General features: G+C 39.0%; 1 protein-coding gene across 5 annotated transcripts in view; it reads right to left on the reverse strand.

Annotated features, from left to right (window-relative positions):
• Nucleotides 1–14517: 14517 nt before the first annotated feature.
• Nucleotides 14518–23825, reverse strand: part of LOC118271040 (dynein axonemal heavy chain 1) — a 65580-nt gene continuing 56272 nt past the window's right edge. For 3 of the 5 annotated variants that reach the window (XM_050696083.1, XM_050696080.1, XM_050696081.1), the window contains exons 75-86: nt 23556–23688; nt 22795–22928; nt 22138–22279; nt 21634–21758; nt 21176–21340; nt 20484–20636; nt 19161–19296; nt 17597–17732; nt 16884–16979; nt 16161–16291; nt 15178–15359; nt 14519–14905 (exon numbers count right to left, since the gene is read on the reverse strand). In XM_050696083.1, coding sequence (XP_050552040.1) covers nt 14738–14905; nt 15178–15359; nt 16161–16291; nt 16884–16979; nt 17597–17732; nt 19161–19296; nt 20484–20636; nt 21176–21340; nt 21634–21758; nt 22138–22279; nt 22795–22928; nt 23556–23688 — 1701 coding nt within the window. In that variant the 3' untranslated portion in view covers nt 14519–14737. Of the gene's footprint in view, nt 14906–15177; nt 15360–16160; nt 16292–16883; nt 16980–17596; nt 17733–19160; nt 19297–20483; nt 20637–21175; nt 21341–21633; nt 21759–22137; nt 22280–22794; nt 22929–23555; nt 23689–23825 lie in introns of those variants that run through there. The other 2 variants (XM_050696082.1, XR_007705651.1) reach the window with 2 other exon arrangements.

Raw genomic sequence — 23825 nt, forward strand, 5'->3', positions numbered from 1 at the left:
AGACAGACAAAAATTCCGACAATTGATTTTTTGGTTTCTGTGACTCTTCTTTAGTTGCGCCTCCTATCAGTTTTGTGGAAAAATATTTAATGTACAGACATTGTTTTTTAATGTCTTATTATATGTATTAACTAAGCGAGTTTTATTTACTATTTTATTAGTTTACTCATGTTTCTATGTATATTGCAATTAAATGATAATATGTTTTCCCATTTTTCAATTAAAAACAGTTTTCTGACATAAAGTCTATATGAAATGTATCAAAATTTCAATCTACCAATAGTTAAGTTAACCAGTACAGCGCTGTCTAAACGTTTAGCTAATCTGTGGGAGTGAGAAACTAATAAATCAATTTCTCGTTCCCTAGCTAAGCTCGGTCAATTTCTTGGTTCAGTGGCTAAGCAATGCAAAGTAATAAGTACAACTTGGATATTTTATGTCGTTTACAAAGGCATAACCAAAGTTTTCAAAGGTGACAGCAGAATAAAATGTTCCTGGAGCTGCGGACTGCCTAGCGGGTTACCGGGGCTCCGGCTCGAAAAGCAAGAGTAGGAACGGGGTGGTTTTTAGTCAGTAAGAGTCTGATACTCTCTCTCGCCTCGCCCAAAGCGGGAGAAGTCATTGGAAAGTGTAAGGGTTCGCTGGGTATGTACACAGGAATAAAACAGCAGGTTGAATAGTAATGCACTTAACTGCTCGGCGGCTAGACAGTGACTGAGCGGCTAGCGACTCGCTAGCCGCACTCCCCACCACTGAGCATTCCCACCAGCCAGCGTGCTACATTTATTATCTGTAATACACTACATATCTACCTTTTACAAAATTTGAAAAATTGAAAATATTATTCTAGGATGCTCATCAGAATCACAATACTACAATATTAACACTTAACAATAACAAGGTACAAAATCAGCCAAAAATCAGTTATTCTCTTTCACTTAATTCTTCATCTTCATTATTATGGTTCTCTAAATATTTATTTGGGCATACTTCCCATTTACCTTCGACCTTCTTCAAGTGTACTATATTCCTACGAAGTCGTTTCCCATTTTCATCATTTACTACTTCAACGTCATTGCCTTTTTTATTGAGTACCGTATGTGGCGCATCATTAAATGTAGCTGTTAACTTATTCTCCTTCACGGTGTTTTTTACATATACTTTTTCTCCGACTTCAATGTTTGATTCAGTTGCTTGTCTTTTTCTGTCTGCATATTCTTTGCCCTTTGTTTTCATTTCCACATCTCTGTCCTTTGTTTCTAGATCTACTTCTGCAAATTCAATATCTAACACAGAAGGTAGCTTGTCTCTGAATTTACGCCTGAAAAAAAGTTCAGCAGGAGATTTACCGGTCACAGAATGAGGAGTGCTATTGTACATGGTCATATATTTAAGTAAATCTTCTTGCCAATTGGACCTTTGGCTTTGGCTTATTCGTAACCGTTTCAATATGTCCCTGTTTTGTCTTTCAACCTCCCCGTTTTGCTGTGGCCAATAAGGAATGCTATGGAACAACTGAATACCGAATTCTTTGCAAAAATCATCGAATTCTGTACTAATAAACTGTCGGCCGTTATCAGCAGTAATACTCACGGGTGTGCCTAATCGAGAAAATATCTCTTTCAGTATATTTATTGTGTGCATTGAGTCAATAGTTTTTGTAATTTTTACCTCTTTATAACGACTATAATAATCTATAACGACTAAAAGGTAATGTCCAGTCGGTAAGGGTCCGAGATAATCTATGGCTATATCAATCCAGGGTTGTATTGGAAGCTCACGTCTGCGCATGGGATTCGGGGGATTAGGAGCAGAAACTAGAGTACAGCCCTTACAAGATCTGACATAATGTTCTGCGTCTCTATCGATTTTGGGCCACCATACTTTGGATCGTAGTCGTGTTTTCATAGCTACGATGCCCGGATGACCTTCGTGAGCTGCATTTAAAACTTTCGACCTCAAAATAGACGGAATAACGATTTTATTCCCTCGCAAAAGTAAATTATCTTGAAAACAAAGCTCATGTTCGAAGATCTTGTAAGTGCTGACGCTTTGTTCCCAGTTATTATTATAGATTCCAATTCTAACTAATTTCAGTTCTGGATCCGCTTCACATGCTTGCGTCAGCTCACGCAAGGTGATTGCGGTAGGACGAGATTCATCAACAACTAGATTTAAATAGTTATCGTCATCGAAAGGTTCTGGAGACTGACTATTATCGACACACAATCGCGACAACGAATCCGCAATATTTTTCTTGCCCGGACTATAGACAATTTTAAAATTGTACGACTGTAGGCGGAGAACCCAACGTTCGATCCTCGCACATGGTTTAGAATCTGGCCCGAATATTACCTCCAAAGGCTTGTGGTCACTGATGAGTTCGAAACTATCCTTGCCAAACAAATACATATCAAAATGTTCTACTGCCCATACTAGAGCAAGAGCTTCTTTCTCAGTTTGACAATAACGTTTTTCGCGGTCTGAGAGGCTTTTGTTACCGAATGCAATTATTCGCGGCCCATTCTTACCATGCTGAACGAGTACAGCGCCTAACCCAACTGGACTAGCATCAGCGTATACTTGGGTGCGGTCTAGTGGATCATAGTATCCTAAGGTTTTAATTTGTGTCATAGCCCGTTTTAACCCTTCAAATGCGCGTGACTGTTTATCACCCCAATGAGAAGTAATATTAGTACCCTTGTTCAGTTTTAATCTTAAAAGTTCGCGTAAAGGTTCAGTCCATGTTGCTAAATTAGGGATCCATTTTCCTACATAATTTACCAGCCCTAAAAAGCTTTGTACCTCTTCAATGACACTAGGTACTCGAAAGGAGTCAATTGTTTTAATATACTTATCTAAAGGCTTTACTCCCTCACAAGACAGTTGATGCCCGAGGAATTCTATTTGTTTAACCCCGTAAACACACTTTTCATCATTTAAAGAGACATGATTATCTTTTAAAACCTGTAAAACTTGTTTTAACCTCGCCCCATGTTCACCCACATTGCTACCGTAGACGACAATGTCATCTATAAAATTAACCACCCCAGTACAAGGCAAAAGTACTCTTTCTAAGTTCTTCTGAAAAAATTCAGGAGCGCAGGAAATACCGAACATGAGTCGCTTGTATCTAAACAGTCCCTGGCTACAAATGAATGTTGTGATGTATCTACAATCCTCACTCAACTCTAATTGATGAAATGAATTTTTTAGATCCAGTTTAGAAAATATTTTGGCATTTCTGAACTTTGGTATTAGCTGTTCCATAGTGGGCAAAGGATGTTTTTCTCTAATAATGGCTTGATTTGCTCGCCTCATGTCTACACAGATGCGAACATCTCCGTTACTTTTTAGAACGGGTACAAGGGGAGAGATCCAATCAGAAGGCCCATTTACGGGTTCTATGATATCTAAATCAAGTAGCTCCTGAATTTTTTTATTAATTTTAGCCTCCAAGGGTATTGGAACTCTTCGACAAGGTTGAGAGACCGGTTTGACAGACATATCTATAGGGATATGGATTTGGACATCTTTAAATTTAGGAAACCTACCATCGATTGCATTAACACCTATTCCTAGTTTCAGAACTCCGAGTCTAGTAGCAGTATCTTTTCCAAGTAAATTCCTTGTGCCGTCCTTTACAACATAAAAAGTTGCTTTGATGCCAGGCAATCCGTTATTAACCATTATGGTAGAATCAAATGCGCCGAGAACTGTTAGAGGGTTTTGACTTCCATAGGCCTTGAATGTCTTGTTCGGGTTTTTTACTTGATTTTCAACTAGAATTTTTTTGCTTTTTAGAGTTTGCCAAGTTACGTCACTAACTATATTATATTTACTACCAGAGTCAATTAACATGTCAATTAAGACATTCCCAAGAACACATTTAATAGTGTCGTCACCTTCAATTTGAAAAATGTAATCAACTTCATCAGATTTACTTTTTAACTTTTTATCAGGAGGTATATACTGGTTTGACTTAGATGTATCATCATTTGATTTTCGTTTCTTTGCCCTAGTTCTGCACAGTTTTCGGAAATGTCCAATGAACCCGCACTTGAGACATTTTTTATCACGGGCTGGGCAAAACTTACTATCACTTGAATGAGTGCCACCACAACGGGAACAAGAATTAGAATTCGAACTCTTTTTACTCGTACGCGTCTCTACTCTATTTACTGACAGGTCTTTACTAGGTCCTGGCAAACCAAAGTTATTGAGTTGACGGTTTACTGTTTCCAAAGCGTTTGCCTCGAATATAATTTTGTCCAGTGTAACGTCATCACCGAGAGTCAGGATTGTTTTTCTTAATTTGGCTGACTCGCATTTTTCAGTGATTTGATCGATCATATGTTCATCAGGGGCAGTAAATTTGCATTTCGAACTTTGGTGTCGAAGCCTAACAAGAAACTTATCAAACTTCTCTCCGCTTTCTTGTTTAATGAGTCTAAACAAATGACGCTCATATACCCGACTTTGTTTGGGTGCAAAATACTCATTTAGTTTGTTGATGGCAACTGTAAAAATATCGTTGTCATCATCGGCAGTAGTTTCTAAATGTGCGCCAGGAATATTATAGTAAACTTCCTGCAGGGTTAAACCACCCATATGTAAGAGCACAGCTCTTTTTGCTTCTGGTGTGGTAACATTAGTAGCGATTAAGTACAACTCAAGCGCACGCTTCCACTTTTCCCACCGTAGTCCCACCGAAGCCGGGTCCCCATCACAGTCCAAGGACTCTAGTGGCGGTAGGTGTGACATATTTTTTTTTTTGGACTACCTGCAACAAAGGATTAATATCCTTTTATAGGTACCGTTCCGATTTTCATCGAACTACCTCTAGATCTCCATGAATCGGCATTTGTCGACATAATTATACATGTTGGTTTTACCAATCATATAATAGATCTTTTAGGTACCGTTTGGTTGCCCAAACTACCTCTGATAACCACGTTTATGTTGACAGAACAGAAATCAAAATTAAACATATTTAGGTGTATACTATATAACAGTAAATAAGCTAAAAGTTCTCAAAAAGTTTGTCTAATGAATAATAATTTATTGTAACAATAGCTACTTTGAATAACACTGACATTCAAATCATTAAACGGTTTTGTTCCACCAACAACTATCGTGGTATATTTTCATGCAAGGTACATTGGTAAGTCAATAACGACTATTTAGGTACCAATCGAGTAACAAAATCAGCCTTATCTTGAAACATTCGTTTTGTGATCCAAAAGACAAATTACGGAAATTCATTGTTATTATTATTGAACCGAAATTATAGTTCTTTAATTGTGTATATAATTAATGTAGTCAAAAGGTTAATCAGAATGCTGGTTTCAATAAAATAATAGCATACGAAAGCTAAATAACCCGATCAATTCAATTATTGTGGCATAACTAAAATTTTATTTAAGTAGGTGTTAACAACCACTGGGAAGACCAGACGCATCTAACCTAATATTATTTAATTATTAAGTATTACTCATATATTAAACCTCTTTTATGATTCCAAAAAGTAAATGAAGTAATTTAAAAATAATTGTTTAAAAATGGAACGTCGAGATTTTTTTAAAAAAGAAATGTCGGAAAATTGTTTATTATACAAATTTTTCGATGACTAAGAATAAATTTGTATTTGCTGAATAGTTTTAAATTTAATTTTATCTTGAACTGACATAGGTTATTTTATTTCAATTATGACGTATGAATTTTATGTAACAAGATTCAATAACAGTATAAAGTTCATATTCATTCCTAGTTATATAAAGCTACAAGGAATATCTCAACGAATAAAAACTGATTAGTCACTGATTTACCTCTTAATTCGATATTTTTGGAATTTTTGTACATACCTTACTGTTTTGTAATCCTGGCAGGGTCGCCACTTGTAAGGGTTCGCTGGGTATGTACACAGGAATAAAACAGCAGGTTGAATAGTAATGCACTTAACTGCTCGGCGGCTAGACAGTGACTGAGCGGCTAGCGACTCGCTAGCCGCACTCCCCACCACTGAGCGCTCCCACCAGCCAGCGTGCTACATTTATTATCTGTAATACACTACAGAAAGTTTTTCCCCTCAAAAAATAAAAGAGTAAAATGTTACACAGATTTCTTGTTGTGTGACTACCTTTACGTACTTCTGCCAGCGGTATCATCATAGTTTACAAAATGGCTACACATTTTTTATTATTTTATTTAACAGCCAAATATCACAAACTATTTGATAAACTTAAACCTTTTAAAACTACGATCTCCAACCCTTCCCAATCCCCGATTTCTCAATAACCCTTAAATTCCTTACCCCAAAAGGCCGGCAACGCACTTGTAACGCTTCTGATGTCTAGGGTCTCCGTGGGCGGCGGCGATTGCTTACCATCAGGTGATCCGTCTACATGTTTACCGGCTTATACGATAAAAAATGTCATTTTCTAACTTTTATATGATTCATTTTATCTTTCTAATAACATAGTGTGCACCTCTGCCTATCCCTTCAGGGATTAAAGGCATGACGATATAAAAAAAGATCTTTCTCATGAAACAGATACACGCGCCGCCTCTCAGCTCTCAGAATAAAAATTCAATTTGTAGATGCATTCTCGTTGTCACTATAAAAACAGTATTATGAACAAGAATGTCACTTAGATGGCATTGTGAGAGAGACAATAGTAAGTAATATGATATTATTATCATATTTCTTACTATTATAGTAAACTAGCTTCTGCCAGCGGCTTCGCCCGCGTTCCCGTGGGATAAAAAGTATCCTATCACCCAAGTCAACTCATATCCTGTCTGTATACCAAATTTGATCAAAATCCGTTCAGTAGTTTCAGCGTGATTGATGGACAAACATCCAAAAAAACAAACTTCATATAATAATAATAATATAGTCTAATGCTAAAGTTGGTAAGGATGTTTGTATGTTTGTCACCCTTTCACGTAAAAACTAAGCACTGAATGAATCTGAATATGGCACAGAGATAGATTATAGTCTAATTAACGCGTAGTTTACTTTTATTGCTGTTATAATTCCCAATTATTATTTGCCCAACTCGAAAATCGAACCTGAGCTCTTGCTCCGCAGTCCCACTCGTGGACCATTTGACCAACGAGACATTCGAGTAGAGTAAATCAACATATGTACATACATTTTATACGTATTGCATGTACTAAAGCCATATAAGCCTCTGTCTGCCCCCTTGGGAAATATAAAGCGTAAAGTTACCTGTACGTTTATGAAATATAAGACTTATTTTGAATTTAATTTAATTTATTGTGTAAAAAGGTAAGAAGACGTAAAAATGCACTTTTGTAAATGGAGTCCTACCACGCAGAGTCTGCTTACAAAACGATGACGTCACTGCAATTTTATCTATTTTTTTTAAAACGTTGCCCCACATTTGGATTTTCTCCTGTATCGTGGGTGCGTTTACAAACATACAATTTCACATACACATCACACCCAGGCCCGAAACAACAATTTGCGGATCACACAAAGAGTTGCTCCGGAATCAAACGCGCGACATGTTGCTCGTGCAGTCAGTTTATCTATTTTACTAAATGCATGCTTACATCTAGCTTTTTTTGAGGGGGAAATATCATCCAATGACTGCTCCCGCCTATGGTGAAGCGAGAAGGAGTGTCAGACTTGAGACTCTTATCGACTAAAAACCATTCTGTTCCTACTAGTACTTTCTAGCCCCGGTAACCCGCTAGTATTTTTTTCTAAACTTAAGTCTTCAACCTCTTATTTTTGAAGTCGATTAATATACTAAAACTTGCTCCTAAATGTAATAACAAAATACTTTTCTGAAAACCGCATTAAAATCAGTTTAGCCAATCGTAAATTAATCGCGTACATACATACAGGTCAAACAGAGAACCTCCTTCTTTTGTGAAGTCGGTTAAAAAAACTGGAAGTTTATATTTTCCCTCCTTCCATAATTAATTAGCATTTAATAATAAAAGTTAGGGCTGCAGAAGACGTACAATGAACCGCTGGCAATTAGGCGACGCCTTGAAAATCAAATGGAAAATAAAAAATGAAATAAAAAAAATATAAAGTACCGTCGAGTTCAATTGACGATGTTGAAAAACTTCACTTTTTAATTAGTTCGCTTTTTTTTCACTTATTTGGCTTTTGATGCGTGGGTGGGTTTCGTGAGAATTCTCAGCTTTGCTTCACATCTGGGTTTTCTTTCTCGCTATTTATAATGTACAGGACTTCGATTTAAATAAGTTTTACCTTTTGACTTTTTGAATTTTATTATAACTTTTGTGAGACAAACTAAATTAATTATTATGTTATCGGCTTACACAGGCAACTGTTTGACGAGGAACTCGACTAGGTTTGTAGCAGCGCGACAGTCACCGTGTCATGTGTCACGGAATGCTGCTCATAAATATGAGCCTCTAGCATGGTAAGAAACTACTTCCAGACCCCTCAAAAATAAGGTGTAACATGTGTATAGTATGTCACGGTATGAAAACAAAATTTCGTTAAAAGTGTCCCATCTTAGCTTAGAGGGTCCTTAAAATTTAGGATAGGATACTGAAAAAGTGCAATAAGAGTTTTACTTTTACGCAACGCAATGTCACGCCTTTTATTATTGCAGGGGTAGGTAGAAGTGCACATTACGGCACGTAATGCCACTGCACAATGTACACCCACTTTTCACCATTTGTGTTTTAAGTCCCATGAAATAGGGGGTGAGCCTATTGCCATATACTGGGCACAATTCCAAACTCCGTGCTAATACTGAGAAATTTTCGAAAATCCGAAAAGAGCACAGTTATACTTTGTCCGACCCGGGAATTGAACCCGAGACCCCTTGTCCAACATTCGCACTTGCGACCACTCGGCCGACAAGCAAGTCACTGGCCAGTTTTACTTTTATTTATTTATTTTTATTGTTAGCCGTGGTCTTGGTATACATTATTTATAAATACAACAACTTGTGGATCTCCCAAAATATTGTGACGCGTGGGAATAGAAACCGCAATCCGTTGCATAGCTCCCTGTTGGCTAATTAATGCAGTCGGTGCAGTCAAACACGAGTACCTACAAAGGAGCTTAAGGGTGATTTTCCACCAGAGATGTTCTAAGCTATGTTGCTGTGAAACGGAGTCAGCTATGTTTTTTTTATATAGAAAGTTGCCTGTTATGAATAGCTTTCCTACTATCGATATATCGCCTACTTGAGCTACGCATCTTCCTCGCCCAGCTACCTAGTTTAGTATCTGTGGAAACGGTCACATAGTTTCACAGCTTAGCTATTACATCTTCGTAGCATAGCTACATAGCACATTTCTGGTGGAAAAGCAGCTCTATACAGTCACAGTTAAACGATTAAATTGGATCTCGGACCCTCAGTAAACCGGGGGCGTTTCTGACACCGCTACAAGGCACCTTGTTACCCTAACCGCGAGGTTTCAAGTGACAAACTGTAGTTAGGCGGTAAAAGGATCCAGTACTTCGTTTACTGAACCGCTTTTGGATAGCAGGGGTGGAAAACTTTGATTTGTCAAAGTATTATCAGTTCTTTAAATTTTGAATGGCAAAAGGCTGACTCTCTATTACATCTTACCACATAACTTTTCAAAAGTGAATTTTTTCATTGTGTATATGCATTTATGCTATCCTCTATGAATGTATGTTATGCCGCATAATTCCATACTCCATACATTTACTTATCAATTAAGCAAGGTTTGAAAGCCTAATGGTGACCTCACGTCACATCACATCAGTCTATGAGTTAGTCTATCACTGCTGAGCAAAGGCCTCTTCTCACACGGAAAAGGATTGAGCATTAATCATCACGCTTGCTCAATGCGAGTTGGCAATTTCAAACTTATTATTAGAAATTATAAATTCAGGTTTCCTCACGATGTTTTCCTTTGGCGTTTGTCGGTGGTGTCTAAATAATTTTAGAAGATGACCTACAATTTACAAATTGGTCATCCCTGATTAAAAGCAAAAATTTAAAGATTTTCTTTTCAATAAAATTTTGGATTGAATGTTTTAACAGAACATGATTTGGGCGGGCTTCTGTAAAGGGTCTTTGAATGTAGGTGTAATCCCTTGTTCATTTATTTGTGGGTGAAATTGAAGAATTAAGTTTTTTTAATTTATTTTTCTCTTTTTCGTGATTAATGTGTGAATGTGTAATTGATTTAGATATACTTTTTTAACGTTTTTGGCCGGCAACGCACTTGTAACTGTTCTATTTTTTTCTATGAGCGACGCTAATCGCTTGCTATCAGGTGATCCATGTGGCCCAGTTGTTCCCCGATAATGGTAGACAGGAGTCAGCATATTATACAAAATCATCATCATATCAGCCACAAGACGACCACCATTGAACAAAGTCTCCTCCAATGACTTCCAGATAGTCCAGTTGGAAGCGACCTGTATTCGACCTGATTAAAGTCCCAGCGAGTTTTATCAAAATATGTTTCAGCTTATCCGAGAATCGAAACACCGAAACCCAGCAGTCGTGCTTGCAAGTCGATTAACGAGTCAGTAAAAAGATACATAACAGATTTTCTTAATCAAAAAATTTGAAACTTTTTTATTTCCGTCATTGAAATGTTAACAGCTTGCTCGCTTGTTTGGGCAGGGAGTCGATCCTGCATACTGAGTAAGTTTCATCACTTCAAAAGAGATTTACGAGGCAATGAACAAATTACATTTACATCCCTGCTTTTGAAACTCATAAAAATATGATTTTACTTCATTGAGTTTCATTTTGCATAATTCGAACATACCGAAGTTGCCATTTACCGTTTCTTTTTGAAATGTTAAAGTAGATATTTATCAATATTTTGTCAAAAATTGTGAGAATTCTAAAAACACTTAATATTCAACAGTATCAATATGAATCAGTAACAAATTCTCATTTGTACCTAAGGTTTTTCTTTTATAATAATTTTGAAGTGTATAAGTGCTCTTTTGTAACCTATTTATAAAAATAAACTCCTTATTTCATTGTTTTAGTGTTAGACGATTGACGTAACGTATCACGGGTCTTATACCCACACGGGAGAACTCTGTGTAATTCACAAATTGTTATTCAGGCGTAATGCGTAAAGTCGTATTTTTATAAACGTACCTACCCACCAAACACGAGGCTTCTTAGTGAAGGACCACGTTTTTACTTAAACAAGAGAGATAAATTAACACTAAGTGATATATAGAATTAAAATTAAAATCAAGTACAAAACTGCAAGTAGCAAAGTGGAAGAGACAGTTTAGTTCAAGCAGTTCAGACAGTTCAGGTTCAGCTAATTATATTAGTTCGCCGGACGCTCGCTGCAATTGCTGCTAATTTGCTATAATTGTTACATTTGTTACAACTCCACTTACACTTACTTATTTCCTACAGAAATTAGCTGCGTTTGTTCATTTTTTACCGGGTTGAGTAAAGTGTTATTGAGTTTTTGAGAACTTCAGTAACAATATGTAGGTAAATAATTATTATGTTTCTTTTTTCTTAAACGAAACGTTGCCATACATTAGGATTTTCTCCTGTGTCGTGGGTGCGTTTACAAACATACAAGTTCATATGCACATGACACCCAGACCCGAAACAACAATTTGTGGATCACACAAAGAGTTGCTCCGTGTGGGAATCGAACCCGCTACCCGTTACACGGCAGCCAGTTGCCCAGCCACTGCGCCAACCGTGCAGTCAAAGTCAAGTTATCGACTTACTTACGTAACTGTTTGACGAGGAACTCGACCAGTAGCAGCGCGACAATCGCCATGGCGTGTGTCGCAAAATATATACCTAGCAAACGAAGCAGGAGAGCACTAGTGTTTAAATTAAACTCAATATCATTTAACATAATTTATTAGAAAAACATTACAAATTACCAATAACAATTATGCTACAAATAACAATAACAAATATGTCTGACTACGATAACAACCGAGGGATGATCACCTGACAGTACATTAACAACATTTTGTTTCCCGAAGGGGTAAGTAGAAATATGATGGGGATGGAAGTGCTGTCGTGTAGGTCGATAGCGAAAAAACGCGGCAGATATCGGACCAAACAATTCCTCAGAACATAAGCCTATGGTATAAGCAAAGGTACAACAAATCGACATTTGCGGGAATCGAACCCGCGGCACATTGTGCAGAAACCAGTTCCTCAGCCTTGCTCAGAAATCAAAATATATCATCGTTTATGAAGAATTTTTACCCATAAAATGTATTATATAATATAATTCTAATAATCAACTCTGTCTGTCTGTCTGTCTGTCTGTTACGCGCAAAACGATTTTGATGAAATTTGGTAAGACAATCTTTAGACCCTGAGACAGAACATAGGCTACTTTTTATTTCGAAAAAAAGGGATGAAGGGGTTGAAATAGAGGTTGAAAGTTTGTATGGGATTTCTTAATTTTAAAAGATAAAACCATGAAACTTTATATTTAAGCACTTGATAAGAAATCATTAAACATTTGTTCTAGCATTTTTGAAATTTCGACCAGCTAAGGGGTGAAATAAGGGTTGAAAGTGGCAAGTTCGTCAAATATCACGTCATAAGAAACAAAAAATCGTTTGTAGCATTTTGAAATTTTTACCAGTTTGGGGGTGAAATAGGGGTTGAATTGGTAAGACCAGCGTAGGTCTCAAAGGATGAAAATAATTTTCACCAGCGGTCTTTGACCGTACCTTTGCAGATGATGGACACTTTTGTACGTCAAGTACCTCGGTATTACACGTGGGATGCAGGTAGAATGTTGGAAACGGTCAAGGATCTGCTGCTGGATTGGCCGGTTAAATCTGGGGATGCATTAGGAGTCTACACTGTCCACGTTAGCAACATTGAATCTGTTTGAGACTACTGCTACACCACGTGCGTGGGCCAACTTCGTTCAATGATCTCAAGAACTACAACGGTCAAACGTTTGTTACCTTCCGAGAAGCCCGGAAACTAGAGGATTGTTAGAGAATGACAATCATTGGGACTATTAGAAGAGGCTGCACAATGTTCTGAGAGCTGCCATTCTCATAGCGAGTCTTTCAAATCCTCGAAGTACCAAAATGATATGTCTGACGATATTTTGCACAGCATATAATGATTTAGTATATAACGAGGCGCTAACTAAGATTGAAGACCAAGTGATGGCATGGGAAGACATTATAGATTTTGGAATGAACCGTGCCGGAGAAGTCAGTGGTGATTTAATAAGAGAACTTCAATGTCTCTTCTTTACAGCAACAAATAGGCCGAGTCATTTATTAAATTGTTTAGAATCTATAATGGTTGGATTGTTTTTCTTATGCAACAGGAGGTCACTGGAAAAACTTTTTTATTAAATTTACTTTTAGCCCAAATTCGCAAAGACAAAGGAATACTGTTGCTGTAGCTTCCTCTGTGCAACTGCTAATCAGTACTTAAACTCCCATTAAATTTACATCAAGGAAATTCCAGTGTGTAACATCACAAAAAACAGCGATCGTGGCCGAATGCTATCAGCAATGCAAGTGGGATGCAGTCAACTGTCGCATAAAAAAGCGATCGAGGCGCTCAATCGGACTCTTAACAGAGGGCTTGCTGGTGATTTTCGACAGACACACCTGTCATTAATCACTCCGCGCAATTTTAAAAATAAACCTACATACGTTCAGATGGCAAGCGTCAAGCACGTTTTGTAAGCGCGCGCTTAACATTTGCCATCTGTACCCAATTATCGTATAGCTAAAGTGAAGTTTGCTTAACGAATCCAGGCAGCCTTCGCAATGACCATTAACAAAGCGCAAGGTTCAAAATTAAACTAGCATCAGAGAAAAACTGTTTTTCGCATGGCCAACTGTACGTGGCCTGCTTCGAGTGTCGAGTCCAAACAATCTACATTTTAAATGATAACAAAACAGCAAACGTTGTGTACGTTTTAAATTAGGTCATTTAAAAATATTTTTGTACGTGAGGCTACTGTAGAGTCTCTTAGACATAAGGATTGACAAAAACTAATTTCATCGGGAGAAGCCGCGGGCAGCTAGTCTATTATATATAAATAAGTCGGGTTTTCCTTCCTGACGCTATAACTCCAGAACGCACGAACCGATTTCCACGGTTATGCATTGTTGGAAAGGTCTCGGGCTCCGTGAGGTTTATAGCAAAGAAAATTAAAATTCAAGAGAAAAACAGAAAACAGGGAAAATCATTGGTGGCTAAACGGAGTTCGGGTTTGCTAGTATATAATTCTAATAATCAAGTGCGCAAAACAAAGCCACGCCCCTTTTGATCCAATGCTGTTGTGGTTTGTGCGTGGTCAGCTCGATGGTCATCACGTAGTTGGTGGGCTAGACTAATCATACGGAAATTGTATACCCATATGTAGTGCTCCTTGGGTCTGCTCTCTTCCAAAGGACATGTCACTCATAAGTTCCACCGCGCACGCCTCGAGGAAGAGACCGCGGACACAGCATCCGTCCTCCGGCTTCTATGGTTGCGAGGCTGCCATAATCTGGTAGTGCCTACGATCGGCGCTCTGATTGGCTGGTTCAAATTAACTAATCAGAGCGCCGAACGCGCTTTCATTTCAAATACTTTAAACGTAAAGCATACTCGTACTAAGTACGTACTACTTAGGGTAAGTTTATCAGAGAACCCAGACTCTGTCAATGTGACTATGTCTGTTAGTCAATTTACTCCCTAAACTCTTTTAGGTTTTACGAAAGGGGAAGATTATATGGATGGTAGCTCTGGTATCAATACAGGGCTAGACTTATCATACGAAATTGTATACCCATATGTAGTTCCTTGGGTCTGCTCTCTTCCAAGGACATGTCACTTAAGTTCCACCGCGCACCCTCGAGGAAGAGACCGCGGACACAGCATCCGTCCTCCGGCTTCTTGGTTGGAGGCTGTGGTAGTGCCTACCATTTCATCAGGTGACCAAAATTCCCCTACTCCTTAAAAATATAACATAAACCACATATATCTCCGTTTCTTCTACAGTAGTTCTACTGAATTTGGATCAAAAAATTAGATAGATCCAGACATTTTGAATCAAGAGCGGTTAAATTATTAAAGCCGTTTAATTATCTACACCTACTATGTATTTCATTTGTGTATACATTTTAAATTACCTCATATTTTACTGATATCCTTAGAAGATTGTCAACTTGGTCTATACTACAGAACATACCTCAAACGCGTAGGCGACGGTGTCGATGGCAATCACATGCTTTCTAGCGTAGTTCTGTAGGGCTCCCGTGAGGAAAGCCTGGGGGAAGTAGAAACCAGATATCCAGAACACCTTTGGAATGCCTTGCGCTGCCCATTCCTTCATGAATTGCACTCGAAGACACAGATCCTTTACCCAGGCAGCTGGAAGAGTAATGGAAGCATAATAAGCAATTCTTAATTCTTTCGTTTTATTTGTATGTTACAAAGTTGATTGAGAATTTTATTTTATTTTAAGTGCGAGATATTTTATGTTTTGATTTTGATTTACTGTAAAAGATTTAATTTTGAATGAATGTAATTTTAAAAAACACGGAGACGATTTGGTACTGTTACTATATAGAGGTCTATATTATTGTTGGATTATGAATAAATGAATTAATGATCGCAGCTAAAATTATTGAGCTATCAGATTCCATTTTCAATATCATCATCAAAACTACTGTTGGACATTGATACCCCAGAAGAATTTCAGATCGGTTGGAACAGGATCCAGCGAGTCCATACGATGTTTATCAGGTCATCAAATTGGAACCTTGTTGTTACGTGTGAGGAGTGAGCTTGCGATTCGCCGATACACCCAATCAACACCGTGCAAACCAATATAAACTGGCCGTTGAATGTACGGAAAGACAATCAAAAGCAAGACCAAGATAAACTGGTGAATATAGTTTGCTGTAAAACCGTGTGTTGAGGAAAGCGTCCACAGGCCCGCATCGTACGCATCGCACGCAACGGATTTTAGTTTGTCTTGTATAAAAACTCATACAACTGCATCCATTGATCCGCATCGTACGGACCGCATCATTAGCAATGCCTACATGCGATGCGTACTGACGTCATACGTAATACGTACGATGCGTACGATGCGAGACGCTATTGAAGCTTACCTTAAATGAGATTTATAACAAAGATTCGAAGATAGAATGAAAGCTTAAGACGTACCGAGGGGTTTCAACGAAGGATATGCTTTGGAGCTCCACATCAAAGGCACCACATTCTTGGCCAGACTTCCAGCCATATTCTCCAGCGCTTCTGACATCACCACCAAACCTTTCAAAGCTTTCAGGAGATCCCTGAACAAAAACACACGTAAGATTTACTAAATGTTACATTTTAGCCAAACTACTCCTCCTTTCTGTCGAATTCCTTTTTTAGATTTTCAAATGTATTGTTTTTATTAAGAAATAAAAATGTACATATTGGACAAAATTGGCCTGCTAACCACAGTACTTCGAAATCCCTTTCGAGGAATGACTAAATCTGTGGCCCTATTTAAAAATGGTATAAGTCCGATTTTGTTATAAATAAAGTTAACTGTACCAAAATGATCAGAAAAAAATGCTTCTTCGTTGAAACTGATTACGTATAAAACATCACATGTATTTTATGTAGTGGTTTATATGACACACGAGGTCAAACAGGAATTTGAAATGCATAAACCGTTTTGGGGTATATAGTAAAGTTGCATTTTTGGGCTTTTTTGAGGTGGGAAAATCACCCAATCACTCCCGCCTTGGGCGAGCCGAGAGGGAGTGTCAGACTCTTACTGACTAAAACCACCCCGTTCCTACTCTTGCTTTTCAAGCCGGAGCCCCGGTAACCCGCTGTATTTTTGGACATGGATTCTTTTTCACTAGCACCACAAAAATACTAAAACAAACTTACTGCAAAGAAGATCGTATGACGCCCAACAACTTGTTATAGCGATTAGCTTCCTGTATCAAAACAGTGTTCAAAGACTCTTTGTACGATACTGGATATCTGTCAAAACAAAAAATTTACCATTAACCTCAGTTAACTCGGGATTTAAACTGGTAAGCTCGTGCGGTTTTCACCAGAAATGTGCAACGCTACGTTGCTGTGGATGCGTTTGATATCTACCAATAATATTAATTGGTACACATAGCTTAGCACTGGTGGAAACGGACTCAGCTATATTTTTGTGTGCTATTGATGGCTTCCCTTCTATAGATACATGCATACTCGAGCTGTGCATCTTCCTCGTACAGCTGCATAGCTTAGTATCAGTGAAAACAGTCACATAGTACTACATCTTGCCTATTACATCTCCGTAGCATAACTGGATAACACATCTCTGGTGGAAATGCACCCTAACACAGTACGCAGTGGCAGACTCGTATTATCCTTAAGGCAAGTGCCTAGGGCGCCAGGTTACAGAGGGGCGCCGCAAGAGGCGCTGGCCCAAATGCGGCAAATGCCCATACTGTGATATAGGAATACTACTCATGAATATGAGACTCTAGCATGGCTTGAAACTAGTCGAGTTCATCGTCAAACAGTCACGTGAGTAAGCCAATAACACAATCATTAATAATTAACGAATTCAGAAATTTTATAAAGGTGGACAAAAGCCTTACGTCTTGGCGATACGCTCAGTATCAAGGATCTCGGGTAGAATTTTGATGATGTCCTTAGCAGCCTGCTCGATGATAGTCTCCACGGAGGCACCTCCTGCAGCCACCGCCTCCTTCGGCTGCAGGTCACGAAGCGTAGCTAACAACAAATTCGCATTTTTACACAATTTTTTTTTTTTGCCTCGTTGGCCGAGTGTTTTCATGAGTACTGTTCTCACCTTTGGGACGGCTCGGCTAAATGCCAGCTAGATGCGCTCGAACACATTGAAAGGCGTGCCAAGAAGCTCATCAACGATGATGCGCTTGTGGAGGTCGACAAAGCCTTGAACACAGCGCAAGGTCGCAAGCCTTTCCGGTTTTTCGGATACATTTCGGAGAGTGCGCGGAGTTGCACAACTTGATTACCCTAGTCCTTTTCATCATCGAACCACAAGACAATCGGCGAGGCGTCACCGCTTCATGGTAGATATCCCACCCACTCGCACGAAGCGCTTCGCTTCAAGCTTCCTTGTGCGAACTGCTGGAGTGGAACTCCTTGGCATCTGTGTTCCCTGATGGGTATAACCTGGGTGTCTTCAAGGCCCGAGTGAATAGGTTGCTTATGGGCAGACGTGCTCCACCGTAGGCCGCATCATCACTTACCATCAGGTGAGATAGCGGTCAAACGTCGACCCATTAAATGTAACTAAAAATCACGGTTTACTCACGCAAATTTACTGCGCGATAACTCTATGTATGTGATGGCTGCGCGACATCGCCGTTTCAGCGCACTACTCACGATGAAGAGTCCCTCTGTGTATTTTAATTTACGTGAGTTAACCGTGATTTTTTGTTATCTTTTATTTGTTGGCTTGTGGTGTACTTACTACTCTACCCGCGGATATCATCGACTAAGGGACTATGGATTCAATAGAGAACGGGCAACAACACTCTTTGATAAACCTTATTTAATGCAATCTCCGACCCGCCTGCCATGCGTGGAGAATGAAATCCATCTTTTTTTATAGAAGAGGTCCATTGTCCTGCAGTAGATTCTCATGGATGATTGTACGTAAGGTATACTTTACAGTACAAAGTACTTTACAATACATTTATTTCTATTTTTACAATAGCGCCATCTAGTTTCGATGAACAGAACTATTACGACGAACGGAGAACTACTCTGCAGCAAAAATTACGACCGTTGTTCTGTTAAGCCCAAGTTCACCGAGTGTTCTGTTCAAGTCAAGACAGACACTTAAATTAATATTATTAGTACAAATTTGCTCCGTACTACAGCGCCACTACAACCTTATTCCCGAAAGGGTGGGCAGAGGTGCACATTATGGCACGTATTGCCGCTATGCTATGTAAACCCACTTTTCACCATTTGTGTTATAAGTCGTATGTAATAGGGAGTGAGCCTATTGCCATTTACTGGGCACAATTTCAGACTCTGTGCTACTACTGAGAAATCTTCGAAAAATCGAAAAACACCCAGTAATTCTTGGCTCGACTTGAGAATCGAACCCGAGACCACTCGACCAACGAGGCAGTTAAGGAACTTGTCATGTTATATGGCACTTACTGATACACGATGTGGTTTCAGCGTTAGCGTAACTGATGTTAGCATTGGCGTGTAATCCAAACAGGGAGGGATCGTCGTTCAGCGGCAGAGTCCGGATATACTTCGTGTAGTCGTCTATGTTCGATGTAGCCGGTTGCTGGAGAAATGAAACCGTTATTATAATGACTTAACAATATTTTTTTAATGGAAAATATGTCAAAAATACTAAAAAGCTTTTTAAGTCTTTGCCACTATAAAACTGTTGAAGGCAAATCCTCCGCCAGCGTCGGTCACCGGTGACCGCCACGGCGTTCAATGTGTTAAACATTGACCATCAAAAATTTATAAGTCTTTGAAGTTGACTAAAAAATGAATAACACTTAATTTCATCGTCGAGTGTCGCGCCTGCTCATGAATATAAGCCTCTAGCATGACTTGAAACTAGTCGAGTTCCTCGTCAAACAGTTACGTGAGTAAGCCGATAACATAATAATTAATGATGAATTTAGTATTTAATACCGACTAAAACTATGATTTATTTAAGTACTTCTGAAGAATTTCTGGCATTAAAATATTGGCAAAGAGAAAATGTAGATGGCGTTAAACTCAATATCTGAATAGACATTTTCCCATTTAAACTCCTTCGGGAATAAAATGTAATAATGAAATACGATATGTTTTATTTACATTTGTATTATAACTTTCGCGAGATATAATATAATATTGTATATCACTACATAGTATAAAACAAAGTCGCTTTTCTGTCCCTATGTCCCATTGTATGCTTAAAACTACGCAACGGATCATCATTGCTCCCATGCGAACCTGGGGCGGGTCGCTTGTATATCTATATTATTATGCTTTCCGATTTACTCATGTTACTGTTTGACGAGGAACTCGACTAGTTACAAATCACGCTAGAGAGTCATTCGCCCCGATGTATGTCACGAAGTACCGCTCATGAATATGAGCCGTATAACGAATTCCTCGTTACACAGTGACGTGAGAAATCCAGAAAACAGAATCATAAAAAAATCTAACGTTCATTCATGTGCTGCTCTGATTGCTTACCATCAAGCGACCTGGCTTCCTGTTTGCCGTCCTATGCATCGACTACAGAGTTGGTGCAGTGGCTGGGCAACTGGCTGCCGAGCAACGTGTCGCGGGTTTGATTCCCGCATGGCAGAACAACTCTTTGTGTGATCCACAGATCGTTGTTCCGGGTCATGTGTATGTGAAATTGTATATTTGTACCTAAACGCACCCACGACTTAGGAGAAAATACGAAAGTCGGGCAAGATTTAAAAAAAAACGAATTATTTGTACCACATTTGTACTACTAACCTGTTTGTATGCCCCGGTCTCATCATAGACGTACCGGTCAGTAAGAACGGTTAGAGTATAGTAGTCTGCTAGCAAACACAATAGGCAACGGCGATCCCAATCATCGGTCACCCGACCGCCGTAGTTGATGTGACCAGCCGTATATGTCAACATCTGCAAGTATAAGCTACATCACCAACAAAACCTCAAGTGTTACCACACCATCATGCGATCGTCGATCGATTGGTTGGTCGACCAGTATCCGTCGATCGATTAAAGCTACCACACGATTAATTTCGACCGATGGCATCGATGGAGTATCGATCGATTGGTGTAGTAACACCTGAGCACCAAACTGAACGTCCACAGCTTTGCGGTGCACGCACAAAAATTGGCTCCACTCATTATCATCAACAACAGCCTATAAGTGGTTACTGCTGACAAAAGCCTTATTTCACACGGAGAAGGTTTAAGCATTAAAGGTTTAAGCACTTGCTCAATGTGGGTTGGCGATTTCAAACTTCATTCAAATATCAACTATTTTTTTTCGAAAATTTGTCTTTATCATCTGGAATAATGCCCAGTATACGGTTAACCTTGTGATAGATCACATGAAGCCCAAAAATAACCAATGAAAAGTGTGTTACCATTTACCAACACAGTAAAATTTGCACCTTTGAAAAAATTGTATGTATGTTCTTAAAGGCTCTTACCCTAAGAGGTACTTCGGAATATTCATTAAGGAACATGTGGAGCTGTGAGATGCAGATCCTGAGGTCTCCGTCGGTGAAGTCGTAAGGTATGTTGAAGCCGAGAGGTCCGAACTTACGACGCTCTATTACCACGCCGTGGAACAGACAGAGGGAGAACAGGAGCCACTACAAGGAAAGGAGAGGATTACAACTCAGAATTATAACCATTATATATTGTTGGAGAGCCATAATTCGGTAGGAATGGCTCGACTAACACTTCACTCTCTTCATATTAGTGTTTCATCCATGTGTCATGTTGCAAACAGCTTGAATGATGAAGCATTTTTGGTGTAATTAACTTATTTTCGACAAAATTGGACTTATTACATTATACCCTTTATCACTAGAGTCACTGGATTCTGTTATATTAAACGAATGTTGTGCTTTTTCTCAACTTATAATACTAATGTTTAAATTACCTTAAAATTAGGAACTTTAGGATCCTGTGAGTTGAAGTATTCAAGGAAATCAGGCACTTGATTCATGTAGGCCTTTAGCAAGTTCGCCTTTATGCCCCTAGGTGGCTCCACTGTCATTTTGTAACCTGAAAAGATAATATGATAAGTAATTGTATCTACGGGCTCCGTATTTAAGTTTATTGTTAGGATTTATTATTTTATGAATACTTATTTTATTTATTGAATGTTATGCCGATTAAGACTAATGAAAATAATATATCAAAACTGAATTTTTTTACTCGTTCCTTATTAACTTTAGTAAAAGACCGATAGACCTACACACTTACATTTTTCAGTAGTAACATTATACAAGTTCACATATACATGACACCCAGACTTCAAATAACAATTAATGTGGATCACACAAAGAGTTGCTCCGTGCAGGAATCGGACCCGCTACACGTTGCACGGCAGCCCAGTGACCACACCAACCGAGCAGACAAATTTGCAATGCTGAAATCTCACCATTCTGCAGTAAAGCAACTGGGAAGTGGGGCGATGGTGTAGAAGTAAGCCACAGGCGGAAATCTTTGTGAACCAGTTCAGGCTGGATGTGTTCCACGTGCAGCTCCAAAACAGGCATCCATGATGGGGACAGGTGGCAGTTCTGTAAGCAAAGAAATTATTTTTCAAAAATGCCAATAATTATTGACGTTTCATGGCAGCCCTAATCTCCCTATGGGCCAATTAAGGGACCTACACATTTAACAGAAATGGAAAACCGAGGTATCTCTGATAAACCAGAACCTTTTAAACTTTGAAACCACCTACCAAGTTTGGAGGTTGGGTTAGGCAAACCCTCTTATGTAAAAGAGGTCTATAGTCCAATCAGACCACCACAGATGGGGCCCAGTAGGGTTTACCGGGGCTCCGGCTCGAAATGCAGGAAAAAGAACGGGGTGGTTTTTAGTCAGTAAGAGTCTGACACTCCCTCTCGCCTCGCTCAAGACGGGAGACGTAACTGGATGATTTTCCCCCCTCATAGTCCAACAATAGACTCTCAAAGTAGCACATTGTCGTGTCTTTTAAAACGATAAAGTCATAATCCACTGCTGCACTGCTCAGTGATCGACCATTCTGACAAAATTGTAATAGCAGACTAAGGCTCCTGTTAGTTTGTACCTGGAAGAACACCCAGTTTCCGAAGTCGCAGCCGACCCTCATCATGTTTTCAGCCAGCGGCCCCTGACCCTGGCCCAAGGAGATGCTGTCAAAACGCTTGCCCATCTTCATCTTATCCGCGAACTTCAATAAATCTAGAATTTGAATGAGAGAAGGAAGAAATGTCACTTGAGCCATGCTTAAACATTGCAGTAAGTGAGGGAACAGAGAGCGCACCTATGTTTACGGACATATTCGTGCACTATAATACGTTGTCGTTACATTGTTCCTACATATTTATACAATAGGTAAATGATCAAATAATGTACCAGAGATATTATAAAAAACATATTTTAAAAAGAGTAACGATGGAGTTTCTTGCTCGTTCTTCTCCATTCGAAGCTACACTTTGGAACGAGCACTGACAGACAGACTGACGGACAATTCTATTTGACGTTTCAAAAGTCCCTTATTTAGGATTAATTGAAATAAATGCTTTGACTTTGACTTTGAATATCTCCTACGTAGTGGGCTAGTCTAGTTAGACAGACTGGTCACCGTGATCGAAATCGATCGGGAGATTTTACACGATTATGACTGATAGGTGGTGTTTATATCAGATACTATTCTGAACCCACTAGCTGTTCCTGATTGTAAAATGCACATATTAAATGTGGAACCCAATTAATCATGCCCTATACCAAATATTATAAAAATAAATATCCAGTACCAATGAGAAACCAACTCTATCACATCGTAATAAAGTTATTTTTCCCACTCACCAGCTGCAGGATCAGTTCCAGTAGATAACACGAAGATTATGGGTGCGAGAGGATCTGACTCTGCGTAGAGTGCCGCCAGGTCTGCTGGTTGGGGCTCCACGAACCTGGCTCCCAGACCTACCATCACATAGTCCTGAAACATAAGTAGCATAGGTACTCATCATCAGTCCGAAGACTACATAATACAGTCACTATGGAACTAATTTTTTTGCAAATGATTTATTTTCAAATAGAAAGGGAAGGCACTTTTGAACGTCAAGGCAAATATAA

This window comes from Spodoptera frugiperda, chromosome 9, assembly GCF_023101765.2.
Source record: "Spodoptera frugiperda isolate SF20-4 chromosome 9, AGI-APGP_CSIRO_Sfru_2.0, whole genome shotgun sequence".
Lineage (NCBI taxonomy): Eukaryota > Metazoa > Arthropoda > Insecta > Lepidoptera > Noctuidae > Spodoptera > Spodoptera frugiperda.